Source organism: Sapajus apella, unplaced genomic scaffold (genome assembly GCF_009761245.1).
Source record: "Sapajus apella isolate SASKATOON/1434 unplaced genomic scaffold, GSC_monkey_1.0 scaffold152, whole genome shotgun sequence".
NCBI classification, from domain to species: Eukaryota; Metazoa; Chordata; class Mammalia; order Primates; family Cebidae; genus Sapajus; species Sapajus apella.
The window spans coordinates 577,192-593,978 of NW_022437092.1; the positions used below are offsets into that span (position 1 = coordinate 577,192).

At 52.8% G+C, this 16,787-nt stretch overlaps 2 protein-coding genes across 6 annotated transcripts; one reads left to right on the forward strand and one right to left on the reverse strand.

The window, feature by feature from the left end:
* Window positions 1-1,709: 1,709 nt before the first annotated feature.
* PRDX2 (peroxiredoxin 2) lies at window positions 1,710-5,665 on the reverse strand. Of its 2 annotated transcripts, none has more exons than XM_032265833.1 (6): window positions 5,523-5,665; window positions 4,943-5,047; window positions 4,699-4,852; window positions 3,986-4,108; window positions 3,676-3,806; window positions 1,710-2,056 (listed from the first exon to the last, which is right to left on the reverse strand). In XM_032265833.1, exons 2-6 carry the CDS (start codon window positions 5,043-5,045, stop codon window positions 1,971-1,973), a joined length of 597 nt encoding a protein of 198 aa, XP_032121724.1. In that variant the 5' UTR covers window positions 5,046-5,047; window positions 5,523-5,665; the 3' UTR covers window positions 1,710-1,970. The 2 variants fall into 2 exon arrangements, with proteins under 2 accessions (XP_032121724.1, XP_032121725.1); XM_032265834.1 differs by having other exon boundaries at window positions 4,943-5,054.
* Window positions 5,666-5,914: 249 nt separating this feature from the next.
* Window positions 5,915-16,347, forward strand: RNASEH2A (ribonuclease H2 subunit A). 4 transcript variants are annotated; one of them, XM_032265826.1, is made up of 10 exons: window positions 5,915-6,002; window positions 8,929-9,134; window positions 10,086-10,225; window positions 10,710-10,781; window positions 10,896-11,022; window positions 11,126-11,213; window positions 14,081-14,218; window positions 14,327-14,414; window positions 15,789-15,912; window positions 16,034-16,347. In XM_032265826.1, the coding sequence occupies exons 4-10, from the start codon at window positions 10,715-10,717 to the stop codon at window positions 16,170-16,172; spliced, it is 771 nt and encodes a 256-aa protein (XP_032121717.1). In that variant the 5' UTR covers window positions 5,915-6,002; window positions 8,929-9,134; window positions 10,086-10,225; window positions 10,710-10,714; the 3' UTR covers window positions 16,173-16,347. The 4 variants fall into 4 exon arrangements, with proteins under 4 accessions (XP_032121717.1, XP_032121718.1, XP_032121716.1 ...); XM_032265827.1 differs by lacking the exon at window positions 5,915-6,002 and adding an exon at window positions 8,286-8,414; XM_032265825.1 differs by lacking the exons at window positions 5,915-6,002; window positions 8,929-9,134; window positions 10,086-10,225 and adding an exon at window positions 10,260-10,505.
* Window positions 16,348-16,787: the final 440 nt, after the last annotated feature.

A 16,787-nucleotide genomic window follows, 5' to 3' on the forward strand; every position in this document is an offset into this window, starting at 1 on the left:
TGTGCCCAGCCATTTTTTTTTGTTTGTTTGTTTGAGATGGAGTCTCCCTCTGTCTCCCAGACTGGAGTGCAGTGACACAATCTGTTTATTGCAACCTCCACCCCCGGGGTTCAAGTAATTCTTCTGCCTCAGCCTCCCAAGTAGCTGGGTCTACAGGAGTGCATCACCACGCTCAGCTAATTTTTGTATCTTTAGTAGAGACGGGGTTTCACCGTGTTGGCCAGGCTGGTCTTGATCTCCTGACCTCAGATGATCTGCCTGCCTAGCTAACTGCAGCCTAGACCTTCTGTGCTCAAGAGATCCTCTCACTTCAACCTCCCAACTAGCTAGAACTACTGGCACACACCATTAGGCCTGGCTAATTTTGTTTATTTTTGTAGATATGGGGTCTGCTATGTTGCCCAGGCTGGTCTCAAACTCCTGGGCCAAGCAATCCTCCCGCCTTGGCCTTCCAAAGCACTTGGATTCTAGGCATGAGCCACTGTACCTAGTTAATTTTTGTATTTTTAGTAGAGATGGGATTTCACCATGTTGGCCAGGATGGTTTCAATCTCTTGACCTTGTGATCCAGCCACCTCAGTCTCCCAAAGTGCTGGGATTGCAGGCATGAGCCACCATGCCCACCCTTAATTTTTTTTATTTTTAGTAGAGACAGGGTTTCACCACATTGGCCAGTGGTCCACCTGCCTCGGCCTCCCAAAGTGTTGGGATTACAGGCGTGAGCCACCGCACCCAGCTGGGAGCAGCTCTTACTTGGCAAAATTCCTGTAGCCAGGTCAGCCTGTGAAAGAACATCAGGAACCCAGAGTGTCTGGAATAGAGTGAAAAGGGCAGATGTCAAGGGAGACTGAGCAGGGGCCTTGGGGAGGAGTGTCAATCCCAAGGGAAATGAGTGAACCTGAGAGGGTATTAGGCGAGGTACCAGCATTAATAGTGGATCTGTGGATTAAATGAGCATATTAGTCCTATTCTGTAGAAGGAAATTAGGGCATAGAGTAGCAGAACTACTTGCCTGAATGGATAAAGTATTAAACTGCACCTCTGGGATCCTTGCCTTGCTACTAATACCTGTCTCGTAGCCTAACTGCCACTCTCCCACCCCAGGGGCAGAGAGTCAACCTTTCCAGGGTGCGGTGGGGCAGAGCTCACAGCAGCGAGTCTGCACTCTGCACATTGTCAGGCTCTCAATCTTGGTTCCGCTCTTAAGACTAGGTACCCACCCTCTTCCCCATAAGACTAGGCCAGGCTGGGTTCCTTCCAGCTCGAGGAAGCCGTCTTAGGAACTAGGAACTGGGCCCCACACAGGGGCCTGGACCCTGAGCTTCACATAACATCTCCTTTAACTTGTACCACGCCTATGGTGATCTGGGTTTGCAGTCCCATTTTACTGCTGAAGAGATCCAGAGGCGATCACAGCTCTTAATCGGCATTTGAATCCAAGCTGACTGTTGACAAGATGTGGGCGCTGCCTTGCAAGGCCAGATTTCTGGATGTAGGGCATCCTGGGATTTGCAAGGGACAAACAGCATTCCCTACCCCTCGGAAACCGCCTTGCGCGCAAGGGAGGAGAGAGCAGGCACTGAGTATGTGATAATACCGCCACCGCGTGGCAATGATGCGCAACTACAGGGTCAGTTTCCCAAGCCGGAGCCTGGAGAAGGGATGGGGATTGAGGGGAGGAAAAAAGGTCAGAGCACACCAACACAGACTCACACCTGTCCCTAATACTTTATTGGTCACCTTTAGGCCTGTGTGCGGCTGGGTGGGCTCGGGGGAGGGCGTCACTATTCAGCTCCCAGGTGGAGGCATGGGAGGGCGTGGGCCTAGCCCTCCAGGGCTCCAGACTGTGGAGTTTGGAGGGGCAAGTCTGGCCTTTCCTGGGTCAGCACAGGGCACCCAGGTGGGGGCACAGGTGGGCACCCAGCACAGGCACCTAGGTAGGGGCGCGAGCTTACTATCCGTTGGCCAGCCTAATTGTGTTTGGAGAAATATTCCTTGCTGTCATCCACGTTGGGCTTAATCGTGTCACTGCCAGGCTTCCAGCCAGCGGGACAAACTGTGGAAAGACACAAGGATGCACATGAAGGCTACAGCCCAAGGTTGAAGGTGAAGCAAAGCAAGAGCCTGCGTTGCAGAAGCAAATGCTGGAGGGAAGCAAGTAGTCCAGGGCCAGGAACATGCATATTAAGAGAAGCCCTCCAAGCCCAGTTCAGTATTTTCTTTTCTTTTTTTTTTTTTGAGACAGAGTCTTGCTCTGTTTCCCAGGCTGGAGTGCAGTGGCATCGTCTTGGTTCATTGCAACCTCTGCCTCCTGGGTTCCAGCAATTCTCATGCCCCAGGCTCCCAAGTAGCTGGGATTACATGTGTGCACCACCATGCCTGGCTAATTTTTGTATTTTTAGTAGAGACAGAGTTTCACCATGTGGTCCAGGATGGTCTCGATCTCCTGATCTCATGATCTACCCGCCTCAGCCTACCAAAGTTCTGGGATTACAGGCAGGAGCCACTGGCCCCAGTATTTTATTTTATTTTATTTTATTTGGAGATGGGGTTTCACCATATCAGCCAGGCTGGTCTCAAACTTCTGACCTCAGGTGATCCGCCTGCCTCGGCCTCCCAAAGTGCTGGGATTACAGGTGTGAGCCACTGCGCCTGGACTTTCTTTTCTTTTTTTGAGATGGAGTCCTGCTCTGTCACCCAGGCTGGAGTGCAGTGCAGGCTGGAAGCACTGCAACCTCTGATTCCCCAGTAGCTGGGACTACAGGTGCCCACCACCATGACCTGCTAATTTTTTTGAATTTCTTTTTTTTTTTTAATAAGATGGGGTTTCACCGTGATGGCCAGGCTGGTCTTGAATTCCTGACCTCAGATGATCCACCCACCTCGGCCTCCCAAAGTGCTAGGATTACAGGCGTGAGCCACTGCGCCCGGCCGATTTTTTTGTATTTTTAGTGGAGATGGGGTTTCACTATATTGGTCAGGCTGACCTCGAACTCCTGACCTCAGGTGATCCACCCACCTTGGCCTTCCAAAGTGCTGGGATTACAGGCATTAGCCACTGTGCCTGGCCAAGTTTAGTATTTTCTAGTTGGTGTTTTTCCTGCTCTAATTCTTCAGTTTCTTTTTGTCACCCACCTGTCCTTTTTCCTTTTCTTTTTTCTTTTTTTTTTGGGGGGGGGTTTGGAGTTTTGCTTCTTGTTGCCCATGCTGGAGTGCAATAGTGCAATCTTGGCTTACTGCAATCTCCATCTCCCGGGTTCAAGCAATACTCCTGCCTTGGCCTCCTGAATAGCTGGGATTACAGGTGCCCATCACCACGCCCAGCTAATTTTTTGTATTTTTAGTTTCACCATGTTGATCAGGCTGGTCTCAAACTCCTGACCTCAGGTGATTCACCCACCAGAGCCTCCTACAGTGCTGGGATCACAGGCATGAGCCACCATGCCAATATGCCTGACCATTTTGTTCACCTTGGTTGAATGTCAGGGGTATCTCTCCTACCACAGTAGAAATGTCCTGCAGGCAAAGCCCTGAGCTGAATCTTCTGTGGGGTGCTAACACCCATCTGTACAGGTAAGAGGACAGGCAGTGAATGTTTGCATGAGTGACAGAGGTGCTGAGTATGTACCCATGTGTCATGTGTGCACACATGTATGAATGTGTGTGTCCACTCACCTTCCCCATGCTCGTCCGTGTACTGGAAGGCCTGGACCAATCGAAGAGCCTCGTCCACGGAGCGTCCCACAGGCAAATCATTAACAGTGATCTGGCGAAGGACACCCTTGCCATCGATGACAAAGAGACCCCTGAAGACATCAGGGTTCCCAGTGAGGAGCTGGGAGCTCCCACTGCCAGAGACAAGGAAGGGACTACCAACCACCCGCTGCCAACCACAGGGCTGGGGGCAGAGAATACATTGCACAGGAGTGGTCCCAGCATCATGGGAATGGGGGCTCCCTGTGCCAGGCTGAGGATCTGACGGTACCTGTAGGCAATGCCCTCATCTGTTTTCAGCACGCCATAATCCTCAGACAAGCGTCTGGTCACATCAGCAAGCAGGGGGATGTTCAGGGGGCCCAAGCCTCCCTCCTTTCTGGGGGTGTTGATCCTGGGAGGAGGAGAGACAGAGTTGGGGCCTCAGGATGCCTGGCACAGTAGCGTCCTCACCCTGTGGGTCCAATGTGATAAGCACTGGAGGCCAGAGATAAGGGGCTTTAGAGTAGGCCACTGGGAGCCCCACCCACCCCATCCTGGGTTGTGTGTGAGGACTGTATGCCCACAGCTGGGAAAACTAAGCTTAAGAGGCAAAGCTCCAGCTAAGTGGCTTCACTTGTGCTTGTAACTTGCAGCATCAGCCAGCAGAGAGCCCGTGTTGAGTTCCCCTCCTCCTCTAACTTTGTCCTGGGGAACAGCCCATCCCTTAGGTGAAGTGGAGTTTCCTTCTTCATGAAATAGGGCAGCACAGCCTCCCTACTGGGAACTAAGTAGATAAAGCATCTGCAACTCTGTATGCCAGGCAACTAGTTGCCAGTGCTAACTACTCTCATCATCCTTAAAGACTTGGGCGGCAATATTTCCATTATTTTCAAGATGGGGAAATGCAAGTTCCAGAGGTTGAGCAATGGCCACGAAGCCACGCGGCTCTGACCCGAGGGTGTGAGCTTAGCTGCAGCCTCTCTCTTTGGCCCCTGCTCATACCAAGCCAGGTGGGTGAACTGAGAGTCCACCGAGACGCCCAGCACTTCACAGCCCAGCTTGCGGAAGTCCTCGGCACGGTTGCTGAACGCGATGATCTCCGTGGGGCACACAAAAGTGAAGTCCAGAGGGTAGAAAAACAGGACCAAGTACTTCCCTGGGGAGGAGGGACAAAGAGGAGTTAGAGCCCAGCCTCTCTCATTGCACAGCCCCGTCCCTACCTGGGCGCCCTCTGGGTCGCGCTCACCTTTGTAGTCCGATAGCTTCACCTCTTTGAAGGCGCCATCCACCACGGCTGTGGCCTTGAAGTCAGGGGCAGGCTTTCCGATGCGCGCGTTACCGGAGGCCATGACTGAAAGCTGAGACCCCTGCCCTGTCAGTGCGCCCGGGAAGACCCTTTGCCCTCCCTCCCCAAGGTCGCGCTGCGTGCTAGGCCCCGTGACTGAGTCAGCACGGCGGAGGCGACAGCACTAACCCTCACCCTCCCGAGTACAGGATCTACGCGGTCCGGAGGCTGCCAGAGACCCGCACTCTTGATCAGAGCACGAGTGACCCAGCCACTGCACCGGCACCCCAATAGCGGGCCGGCTGGAGCTTGGTGTCCCAAGCCCCCAGTCCAGAAGGAGACAGTGAGGCCCCCACGAGCAGGGGGTGGGGAGCCGGGCGATCCGGCCTGCGCTGCAAGGCCGTGGCCTCGGTTTCCCCCGCAAGGACAAAGGAGGCCACTACGGCGGAAGGAAAACAAAGGCGCCCAGCACTGAGGTCAGGATCAGGCCAAAGCGGCTTGAAGGGGGTCCCCCCGCCAGGTGCACTCTGGGTGTCCATACCTGCGTGGGCAAAGGCTAGCCGCACGGATGATCACACGCGTGGACCTGCGTTCTCAGCGCCAAGTGAGCCCTGGGCTGCGAAGCCTTTTATGCCCGGCCCGAACCAAGACGTGCAGGGCGCGGGGGAGGGAGCGAACGAGAGGAACGGTCGGGCCCACTGATCCCATAGGTGCGGGGGAGTGTGTGGCCCGGTCCATGCGCCTGCGGGCAGCGGGGGGAGACGCGTTGCCTTCGGCCCGGACCACTGCACCAGCCCGCGGGGGTAAGGCGGCAGCCGCCGACTCCGCGCTCCACTCAGCCTGGGAGCTCGCTGGGGGCCGTTGGAATCCGGCATGGCCCGGACCCCGGCGGCGCTGGTGCTGCCGCCTCTGCTACTCCTGCTGCTGGAGACTCCTGCGCAGGTCTACCAGGACTATCAGTACTTCGGCCAGCTGGGCGAAGGTGACACCTGGGAGCAGCTGAGGCTGCAGCATCTAAAGGGTAACTGCAAGGCGGCGGGGATGTCGATGCCCAAAGGCTCCTCGTTGCCCTACTTCTCCAGCTGGCTGCAAAGAAGCCTTCCTCCGCGGACTGCAAATCTCTAACCAGCTTCGCACTGGAGGCGTCCCTTTGGGCTGGTTACTTTTTTCTGAGGCTGGGTTTACTCTTGGATACATTGAAATAGATACTGCTTTAAAGCAGCTCACAGGGGAAGAGGGGGTGTGGGCAGGATACTGAAGCCACACATCCAGAAACCCTGGGATAGGTGCCAGGAAGGGCAGAGACAGAAAAAGAATGGGGCGGGCAAGCTTGGGAAGTCAGAGAGGGCCCGGTTTCAGAAGACAGGTGACCAGTGCAGCGAGAACGACAAGCAAAAGCCCCAAATGGAAAGATTTGGGGAAAGAGTGTCCAAGGAAGAGGAAATAGCGAGTGCCAAGGTGAAAAGGCCTGAAGGAGGGCCGGGCACGGTGGCTCATGTCAGTAATCCCAGCACTTTGGGAGGCCAAGGCGGGAGGATCACCTGAGGTCGGAGTTCGAGACCAGCCTGACCAACGGGCATGTTGTTTTTTTTAGTAGAAGCCCCATCTCTACTAAAAATAAAAAATTAGCCAGGCGTGGTGACTCATGCCTGTAATCCCAGCTACTCCAGAGGCTGAGGCAGGAGAATTGCTTGCACCTGGGAGGCGGAGGTTGCAGTCAGCCAAGATCATGCGCACTCTAACCTGGGCAATAAGAGCAAAACATCGTCTCAAAAAAATAAATAAAAAATAAAAATACGGCCGGGCGCGGTGGCTCAAGCCTGTAATCCCAGCGCTTTGGGAGGCCGAGGCGGGTGGATCATGAGGTCAAGAGATCGAGACCATCCTGGTCAACATGGTGAAACCCCGTCTCTACTAAAGCTACAAAAAACTAGCTGGGCATGGTGGTGCATGCCTGTAATCCCAGCTACTCAGGAGGTTGAGGCAGGAGAATTGCCTGAACCCAGGAGACGGAGGTTGCGGTGAGCCGAGATCGCGCCATTGCACTCCAGCCTGGGTAACAAGAGCGAAACTCCGTCTCAAAAACTAACTAACTAACTAAATAAATAAAAATAAAAAGAGAAAAAGAAAAGGCTTGAAGGAAAAATGGAAAGAGGTCAATGAGGTGTGGCAGAGACATGGGTGTGGCAGGGTAGGAGGTGTCAGACCTTTCTGAGCGGTGAGGTGGGATAAGATTGGAGTTGGGATAAGATCTGTCTCATAGGAAAAAGGGGCAGATTCAGTAAAGAGCCCTTTAAAGTGATCATAGTGGCCGACCCAGTAGCTGACGCTTGTAATCCTAGCACGTTGCAGGCTGAGGTGACAGGATCCCTCGGTCTCGGAGGCCAGACCAGCCTGGCCCACATAGCAAGACTCCATCTCTACAAAATATATGTGTGTGTGTGTGTGTGTGTGTGTGTGTGTGTGTGTTCCACCCCCCCTCCTACAAAAAATATATTTTAAAAATTAGCCTGACTTGATGGCCCAGGCTGGTAGTCCCAGCACTTTGGGAGGCCAAGTAGAGAGGACTGCTTGAGCCCAGGAGTTCAAGACGAGCCTGGGCAACATGGAGAGACCCTGTCTCTTAAAAAAAAAAAAAAGAAAAAAGTTAGCCTAGCATGGTGGCATGCACCTGTAGTCCCAGCAACTCAAGAGGCTGATACAGGAGGACCATTTCGCCAAGGAATTTGAGGCTGCAGTGAGCCATGAATATGCCCCTGCATTCCAACCTGGGTAACAGAGCAGGATCCTGTCTAAAAAAACAAAACAAAACAAGACCTGATCATAATAAATTGGTTTGTATATGCTAACACAGGGGCAGGAGCTTTAATTACCCTCATTATGTCAGTTATGCCATTTATCACTTGACAGTCCTGCTGGTCAGGTGGCATAATACCTGCTAGGTGGGGCCTTGGTCACACCCCTGAAGACAGAAGTCAGCTTCAGAAGCAAGCATCAAGGATTTTTTGTGTGTGTTTTTTGTTTGTTTGTTTTTGTTTTTGAGACGAAGTCTCGTGCTGTTGCCTGGGCTGGAGTGCAATGGTGAGATATTGGCTCACTGCAAATGCAACCTCTGCCTCCTGGGTTCACACGATTCTCCTGCCTCAGTCTCCCAAGTAGCTGGGATTACAGGCGCCCATGACTACACCCAGCTAATTTTTTGTGTATTTAGTAGAGACAGCATTTCACTGTGTTGGCCAGACTGCTCTTGAACTCCTGACCTCATGATCCACCCGCCTTGGCCTCTGGAAGTGCTGGGATTACAGGCATGAGCTACCGCGCCCGGCTGTCCCAAGGATGTTTTAGCACACTCACAACTGGCCAGGCTGGCACAGCTTGGAAGCGTCAGGCTGTAGTTTTTCTGGACCACTTACCCCATGTATGAGCTTGGAAGGTTGGTTTCCTGTCTCTGGGTCTTGGTTTCCCCACCTGAAACTCATAGAAAGATTAAGTGTGGGCATGGTAGCTGGCTCACACCTGTAATCCCAGCACTTTGGGAGGCTGAGGTGGGAGGATCACTTGAGCCCAGGGGTTCCAGACCAGCCTGGGCAACACAGTGAAACCCCATCTCTGCAAAAAATACAAAAAATTAGCCTGGTGTGGTGGCATGTAGTCCCAGCTACTTGGGAGGCTGAGGTAGGAGGATAGCTTAAGCCCAGAAGGTTGAGGCTGCAGTGGGCTACGACTGGACCTCTGTGTTCCAGCCTGGGCGACAGTGCAAGACCCTGTCTCAAAAAAAAAAAATTACATCAGATAATCTGTGTCGGGGTGCCTGGCATAGAGGCAGAATCTACTGGATATGCGCTTCTTTTATTTGTTAGTATCTTTTATCATTCTCCCACTCTGGGAGAGGGGATTGGGAGTAGGCCGTCTCTACATGGGTCTTTAGCTTTACCTTCTATCTCTAGAAGTCGAGGACTCGATCCTTGGCCCGTGGGGAAATTGGCGGTGTCTCTGCGACCAGGGCAAGCAGGAGCGCAGCCGCGAGGTGCTAGGCACAACGTCCGGCCCGGTTTTCATGAACCCAGAGAACCTGATCCAGATACGGCCCTGCCGGCAACGGGATTGTCCATCCTGCAAACCCTTCGACTGCGACTGGAGGCTCTGAGCCCAGGTGAGAGAGGGGCCCACGGGCGGCAGGGCCGGGGCAAACCCTAAGCCGCGGGACCCAAGGTGGTTGGGGAGGGAGGCCTTGCGATGCGGGGCGCGTATGAGGCGAGTTTGGGGAAGGGAGAACTGAAGCTCCAAGACTTGAGTGACTTGAGGCTGATTTGGTTAGGGGGAAGCTGAGTCAGGAGCTGTGAGCCCCGTGGATAGCTAGGGAGGCAGAGGTGGCCGGATCGCTTGAGCCCAGGAGTTTGAAGCCAGCCTGAGCAACATACTGAGACCCTGTCTCTACAATAAATAGTCGGGCCTGGTGGCGTGTGGTGTGCTCCTGTAGTCAAGCTGTTTGGGAGACTGAGGTGGGAGGATAGCGTCAGCCCAGGAGGTGGAGGTTGCACTGAGCCAAGATCGCGCCCCAGCACTCCAGCCTGCGCAACAGAGGGAGATCCCGTCTCAAAAAAACAAAACGAAACAAACAAAAAACAAAAAAGACGGAGACAGGCCGAGAGGTGGGGTAGGGGACATTCATCCTAAGTTGGAAGGACTGAGCTTCCATGGTGGGCAGAGACCCTGAGCAGGAGTCGACTGAGGTCTGGGATCTCCATTGGGGGTGGGGAAGGCTTGGCCTGAATAAGAGAGAGGATACGAAGCAGAGATGTTGAAGGGAGTTCGGGTGGGCCAGAGGGAGCAACTAAGGGAGGGAGTTTGGGGACTCCAAATCCAAAGGCCTGAGCCCAGTGGAAGCGGGGCTACCTGGTACAGGGGACTTAGAATGTGTGCAGAAAAAGGGACCGCACTCGCGGAATCCAGGTGGGGATTCAGTGATCATCCCCAGTCACGCGAGGACCTGTGTCCTGGGAGTGGAGTGATACTTGACCCTCTAGTTCCTCATTAGGCTGGGTCTTCCAAGCTGCGCCTCAGTTTCCCTTTTATTTCCCTCTCTTCCCACTGGCTAATGCAGGCGGGGCCCCAGAGACCGTGAAGCAGAGCTTGCAAAGCGACCCAGTCCAACGAATTCACCACACTTAAAGCTCTCGGCTATAACCCTTCAGGACTACAATTCCCAGGGGGGCGCGCAGCAGCGACGTCGGCGACGGCTGCGTAAGCGTCTACGGCGGCAGGAGCGTCTCAGGGGCGTGTTCTGCGCGCGGATTGGCCGGAGACAGGCGCCGCCGCGAGGCTCGCGGAAAACGCGCGCTGAGATCTGGTCTTCCGGCCTTGGTTCTTGCAGCTGGTGGCGGCTGCCGAGGCGGCATGGATCTCAGCGAGCTGGAGAGGGACAATACGGGCCGTTGTCGCCTGAGTTCGCCTGTGCCTGTACTGTGCCGCAAGGACCCTTGCGTCCTGGGCGTCGATGAGGCGGGCCGGGGCCCGGTGCTGGGTGCGCCCCTAGGGCCAGAGAGGGGAGGAGCGTGGTACGCAGGATGCAGGAAACGGGAGTAGGGACTGTACCGCACCTGGGGAGGGGACGTGGTAGTGGTGATAGCTCCCAAAGAGGTGATGATAGAACAGGGATGAATAGCAACGTTCACGGGCTCCGCGATTGGACCCCGGCTCCCAGAAATTTGACACCCTTCCTCCCCAGGCCCCATGGTCTACGCAATCTGTTATTGTCCCCTGTCCCGCCTGGCAGATCTGGAGGCCCTGAAAGTGGCAGGTGAGCCCGGGGTGTGCGTCTGGGAAGGGATTCCTGGGTATGTGTAGGGGCACGTGAAAACTGGAGGGGAGGGCAGGAACTGGGAGAAACAGCCATTCCTCTTTTCTTTCCCAGACTCAAAGACCCTATCGGAGAGCGAGCGGGAAAGGCTTTTTGCGAAAATGCAGGAGGACGGGGACTTTGTGGGCTGGGCACTGGACGTGCTGTCTCCAAACCTCATCTCTACCAGCATGCTTGGGCGGTGAGGGGTCCCCGGGAGGGGCTGTGGGAGAGGGGCAGCCAGCATAGGCTGGCTGGGCTTTGTTCCTAGAATGAGGTTAACTGGGCTCTGTCCCCCACCACAGGGTCAAATACAATCTGAACTCCCTGTCCCATGATACAGCCACTGGGCTTATACAGTATGCATTGGACCAGGGCGTGAACGTCACTCAGGTGAGCTAACTGTTGAGTTGTCTCCATTTGGTCACCTCAGGATCAAATGGGGTCAAAACAGGAGTTCAGGACTTCAGTGAGCCATGATCATGCCACAGCACTCCATCCTGGGTGACAGAGGAAGACCTCCAACTAAAAAGTAAAAATGGAGGCCAGGTGTAGGGGCTCATGCCTATAATCGCAGCACTTTGGGAGGCTGAGGCGGGTGGATCACCTGAGGTCAGGAGTTCGAGACCAGCCTGACCAACATGGCGAAACTCCATATCTACAAAAATAAAAAAAATTAGCTCAGGATGGTGGTGGGTGCCTGTAATCCCACCTACTGGAGAGGCTGAGGTGGGAGAATCACTTGGAACTCGGGAATTGGAGGTTGCACTGAGCCAAGATCGAGCCATTGCATTCCAGCCTGGTCAACAGAGCACAAAATGAAAATTTTAAAAATAAAAATGGGGCAAAAACCTGGAATAGGCAGATCGGGCAACAGATACATCTGGAGTGCCTCAGGCATATTCATTGCTACTGTTGATTTCATGCTTCTGTTCTTACCCTAAATGTATGACTCACTCAGGACCACAGTGTAGTCCCTATTCCCATCTCCATTTAATCTCTCTCTCATCCTAAAGGCTCAGTCTCCACGTGTCTGCCTGCCAACTCTCTCTGTCCTAGCCCAGGACACCCCCCATTCCCTGGACACCTGCTGAGCTTCGTCTCTCATCCCCCACCCTCCTATCCCCTCTAGTCTGTTCCCCATACAGCAACAGAAGGTAGTCTTTTTGAAATGCACATCTCGACATTTAATTTTCCTATCACAGTGGAAATTAAATCAGGAAAATTCACAGTGGGGGAGAATTACATTAAATTACCAGAGAAAAACATAAATCAGCATTGCCTTGAGTGCTCTCAGGGAAAGAACAGACCGGTTTTGAGAGAATAACAAGACAAAATAACCTCAAGGTAGGAATTGTATGCTGAGTGTGGTGGCTCACTCCTGTAATCCCAGCACTTTGGGAAGCTGAGGTGAGCAAATCCATTGAGGCCAGGAGTTCCAGACCAGCCTGGGCAACATAGCAGGTCTTTTGAAGACCCCTTCTCTACAAAAAGAAGAAAGAAAGGAATTAGAGCAAAGGAGGCCTTGCTGAGGAGGGGTCTGAGGACCAGGCCCCAATGCAGAGCTGACCATGCAGTAACGGGTAGACAGACAAGGGTCCTGCCCATTAGGGTTCAGGGCTTAGCCTGAGCAGAAAGGTGGTCAGCTGGTTAAAAAAAAAAAAAAATTAAGATGGTTTCTGAAAACAGTACTGCTGTGGAGACAGCAGTTTCCCCCAGCAGCTCCAGGACCCTCACTTCTCTGCTGCAGCCATAAGCCCCCATACATGGGTCAGCATGATGAACCTGGTCCCCACTCAGGGACTTTGTACTATCTGTTCTCACACCTAGAGCCTTCTTCCCCAGATCTTTTCACGGATTCACTTCCTCACGTCCTTCAAGCCTTTATTCACTGCTGTGCCTAGCTAATTTTTTATTTTTCATAGAAACAGGGTCTCCATATGTTGTTCCAGGTTGGTCTTGAACACCTGCCCTCAAGCAATCCTCCCACTTTGGCCCCCTAAAGTGTTATGATTATGGGCATGTGCCAACACACCCTGCCGGTTTTCTTCTAGTGTGTTTGTTACCACCTTCTTGGTTCCTAGAATGGCATCTGGCATGCAGTAGGTGCTAAATAAGTGTAGAGTAGATGCAGTGTGATCAGAGAAAGCCTCTTTAAGAGGTGATTATTTTTTCCTTTTTTTAAGATGGAGTTTCGTTTTGCTGTCATTTCCCAGGCTGGAGTGCAATGGTGCTATCTCAGCTCACTGCACCTCCACCTCCTGAGTTCAAGCCATTTTCCTGCCTTAGCCTCCTGAGTAGCTGGAATTACAGGCATACACCACCACTCCTGGCTAATTTTGTATTTTTAGTAGAGATGGAGTTTCTTCATGTTGGTCAGGCTGATCTTCAATTCCTGACCTCAGGTGATCCTCCTGCCTTGGCCTCCCAAAGTGCTGAGATCACAGGCGTGAGCCATGATGCCTGGCCCTATAGATTGGCCTTTTGAGGTGCCTTTTCAGGTTTTTGCATTTCTGACAACTGGATGACCCCACCCACACTAGCGACTACTCTATGAGTCCTCACCCAGAAGCTGACCCAGCAACTGTTTTCCAAATCCCCATGACTGCATCCAAGTCACTGTGTTGGCCAGGCTGGTCTTGAACGTCTGACCTCTTGATCCACCCACCTCAGCCTCCCAAAGTGCTGTGATTACAATGTGAGCCACTGTTCCCAGCCTATTTATCTTTTTTCGAGGTGGAGTTTTGCTTTTGTTGCCCAGGCTGGAGTGCAGTGGCACTGCCGCAGCCTCCTGAGTAGCTGGGATTATAGGCATTTGCCACCACGCCCAGCTAATTTTGTATTTTTAGTAGAGACAGGGTTTCTTCATGTTGGTCAGGTTGGTCTCGAACTCCTGACCTTGGATGATCCTCCTGCCTCAGCCTCCCAAAGTTCTGGGATTTTTTTTCTTTGTTTTATTTTATGTTTCTGTAAAGATGGTGTCTCACTGTGTTACCCAGTCTGGTCTCAAACTTCCAGGCTGAAGTGATCCTCCTGCCTCAGCCTCCCAAAGTGATGGGACCACAGGCGTGAACCATTTTGCCTGGCCTGGGAGGAGATATTTAGTTGAAATCCTTGATAGGTCCAGCCTGGGGGTGAGCTGTGAGAAGAGGATTCTGGGTGGCAGGAAGAACGTGACAGGGCTTTGAGGCTAGAGCATTGGTACAGTTGTTTTTTTTCAGATGTTGTGTTCAATTAATATGTTTCTGTTGCCATGGCAGGTATTTGTGGACACCGTAGGCATGCCAGAGACATACCAGAAGCGGCTGCAGCAAAGTTTTCCCGGGATTGAGGTGACAGTCAAGGCCAAAGCAGATGCCCTCTACCCTGTGGTCAGTGCTGCCAGCATCTGTGCCAAGGTCAGTACCATACTACCCGCTGCCAGCTTCCACCATCCCCCTGTATAGGGATCAGGCATGGCCACCACGGGGAAGGAGGGAGATTCCAGGTACCCGTCCTGCCCACAGGTGGCCCGGGACCAGGCCGTGAAGAACTGGCAGTTCGTGGAAAAACTGCAGGACCTGGATACTGATTATGGCTCAGGCTACCCCAATGGTGAGCAGGCAGTGACCCTGGTACTAATGTTGACATGGCCAGGGCTGAGCACGCTTCCGAGGTTTTCTTTTTTTCCTTTCATTTATAATTTTATTTTGTTTATTCTTTGTTTTTATAGAGGTGGGGTCTTGTCCCATTGTCCAGGCTGGTCTTGAACTTCTGGAGTCAGGCAGTCCTCCCACCTTGGTCTCCCAGAGTGTGCTGGGATTACAGATGTGAACCACCAATGTTTTTTTTTTTTTTTAAATAAAAAAGAGATGAGGTCTCCCTATGTTGCCCAGGCTGGTCTTGAATTCCTGGGCTTAAGTGATCCTCCTGTCTTGGACTCCCAGATAGCTAGGATTACAGGTGTGAACTGCTGTGCCTGGCTGCAGGTTTTCTAAATTGTTCTGGTCACCCCACTGCACGGTGGAAGAGGCCAAGTTCTAGACGGTGCTGCCATTTGTTCACAGCCACACAGCCAGTGAGTGATGGAGCTGGATTCCAGGCTATTGGATTCCTGCTCTCTTCCCCGATTCCCACTTTGCTGTCTCTCTGGAGCTCCAATGACTGACTGAGACCCCAGGTAGGCATCTGTCCCTTTGTTAAGGGGAAGAAGAACAGGCGTGGTGGCTCATGCCAGTAATCCCAGCACTTGGGGAAGCTGAGGTAGGATAACCGCTTGAGTCCATGAGTTCAAGACGAGGCTGGGCAACATCGCAAGACCCCCATCTCTATAAAATTTTTTTAAAAAATTAGCCAGTTATAGTGGTGCCCACCTGAACTCCCAGCTACTCAGAAAGCTAAGGTGAGTGGGTTGCTTGAGCCCAGGAGTTCGAGACTGCAGTGAGCTATGATTATGCCACTGTACTCCAGCCTGGGTGACAAGGTTAGACCATGTGTCAAAAAAAAAATTTTGGCTGGCTGGGTGTGGTGGCTCACGCCTGTAATCCAAGCACTTTGGAGGCCAAGGCGGGTGGATCACCTGAGGTCAGGAGTTCAAGACCAGCCTGACCAACATGGTGAAACCCTGTCTTAATAATAATAATTATTATTATTATTATTTTGGCCAGGCGCAGTGCCTGCAATCCCAGTACTTAGGGAGGCCAAGGCAGGTGGATCACTTAAGGTCAGGAGTTCAAGACCAGCCTCACCAACATGGTAAAACTCTGTCTGTACTAAAATTACAAAATTAGCTGGACGTGGTGGCACACACGTGTAATCCCAGCTACTCAGAAGGCTAAGGTAGGAGAATCGCTTGAACCCGTGAAGTGGAGGTTGCGGTGAGCAGCCTGGGTGACAGAGTGAGACTCTGCCTCAGAAAAAAAAAGAGTGGCAAGGAGCTTGGATGTTATGGTGCAACTTGGACTGTCACCGTTGCCCACCCTACCCCAGATCCCAAGACAAAAGTGTGGTTGAAGGAGCACGTGGAGCCTGTGTTCGGCTTCCCCCAGTTTGTCCGGTTCAGCTGGCGCACGGCCCAGACCATCCTGGAGAAAGAGGCAAAAGATGTTATATGGTGGGTATCATGGGTGTCTGGGAGGTGTTATAGGGAAGGAAGGAGGGAGGCTAGGGTTCAGCCCTGCCTGGGAGCGCTGCTCTCCCTAGATGTGGTCACTGTCATCACCTCTCTCCCACAGGGAGGACTCGGCACCAGAGGATCAGGAGGGACTTGGGAAGATCACATCCTACTTCCTTAATGAAGGGTCCCGAACCTGTCCCCGTGCTTCCCACCGGTATTTCCTGGAGCGTGGCCTGGAGTCAGCAACCAGCCTCTAGCAGCTGCCTCTCCTTGCTCTACCTGTCTCCCTGACCCAGACATTAAAGTTGTTAAAGGAAAACCACACATAGGAGATGTACTTTTGGGGCAGAGCGAGGTGGCAGTGTGCTCTGCAGCTGGGTCCAGCTGCTGCGTTTTGGAACCTAATTAGAATGAGTGTTGGTTGATTGATTTGATTTGGTTTGATTTTTTTTTTTTTTTATTTTTTTGTTTCGGAGTTTCGCTCTTGTTACCCAGGCTGGAGCGCAATGGCGCGATCTCGGCTCACCGCAACCTCCGCCTCCTGGGTTCAGGCAATTCTCCTGCCTCAACCTCCTGAGTAGCTGGGATTACAGGCACGCGCCACCATGCCCAGCTAATGTTTTTTGTATTTTTTTAGTAGAGACGGGGTTTCACCATGTTGATCAGGATGGCCTCGATCTCTTGACCTCGTGATCCACCCGCCTCGGCCTCCCAAAGTGCTGGGATTACAGGCTTGAGCCACCGTGCCCGGCCAATTTTTTAAAAAAATTTTGTCCAGGCGCAGTGGCTCATGTCTGTAATCCCAACACTTTGAGAGGCCGAGGCAGGCAGATCACCTGAGGTCAGGAGTTTGAGAACATCCTGGCCAACAT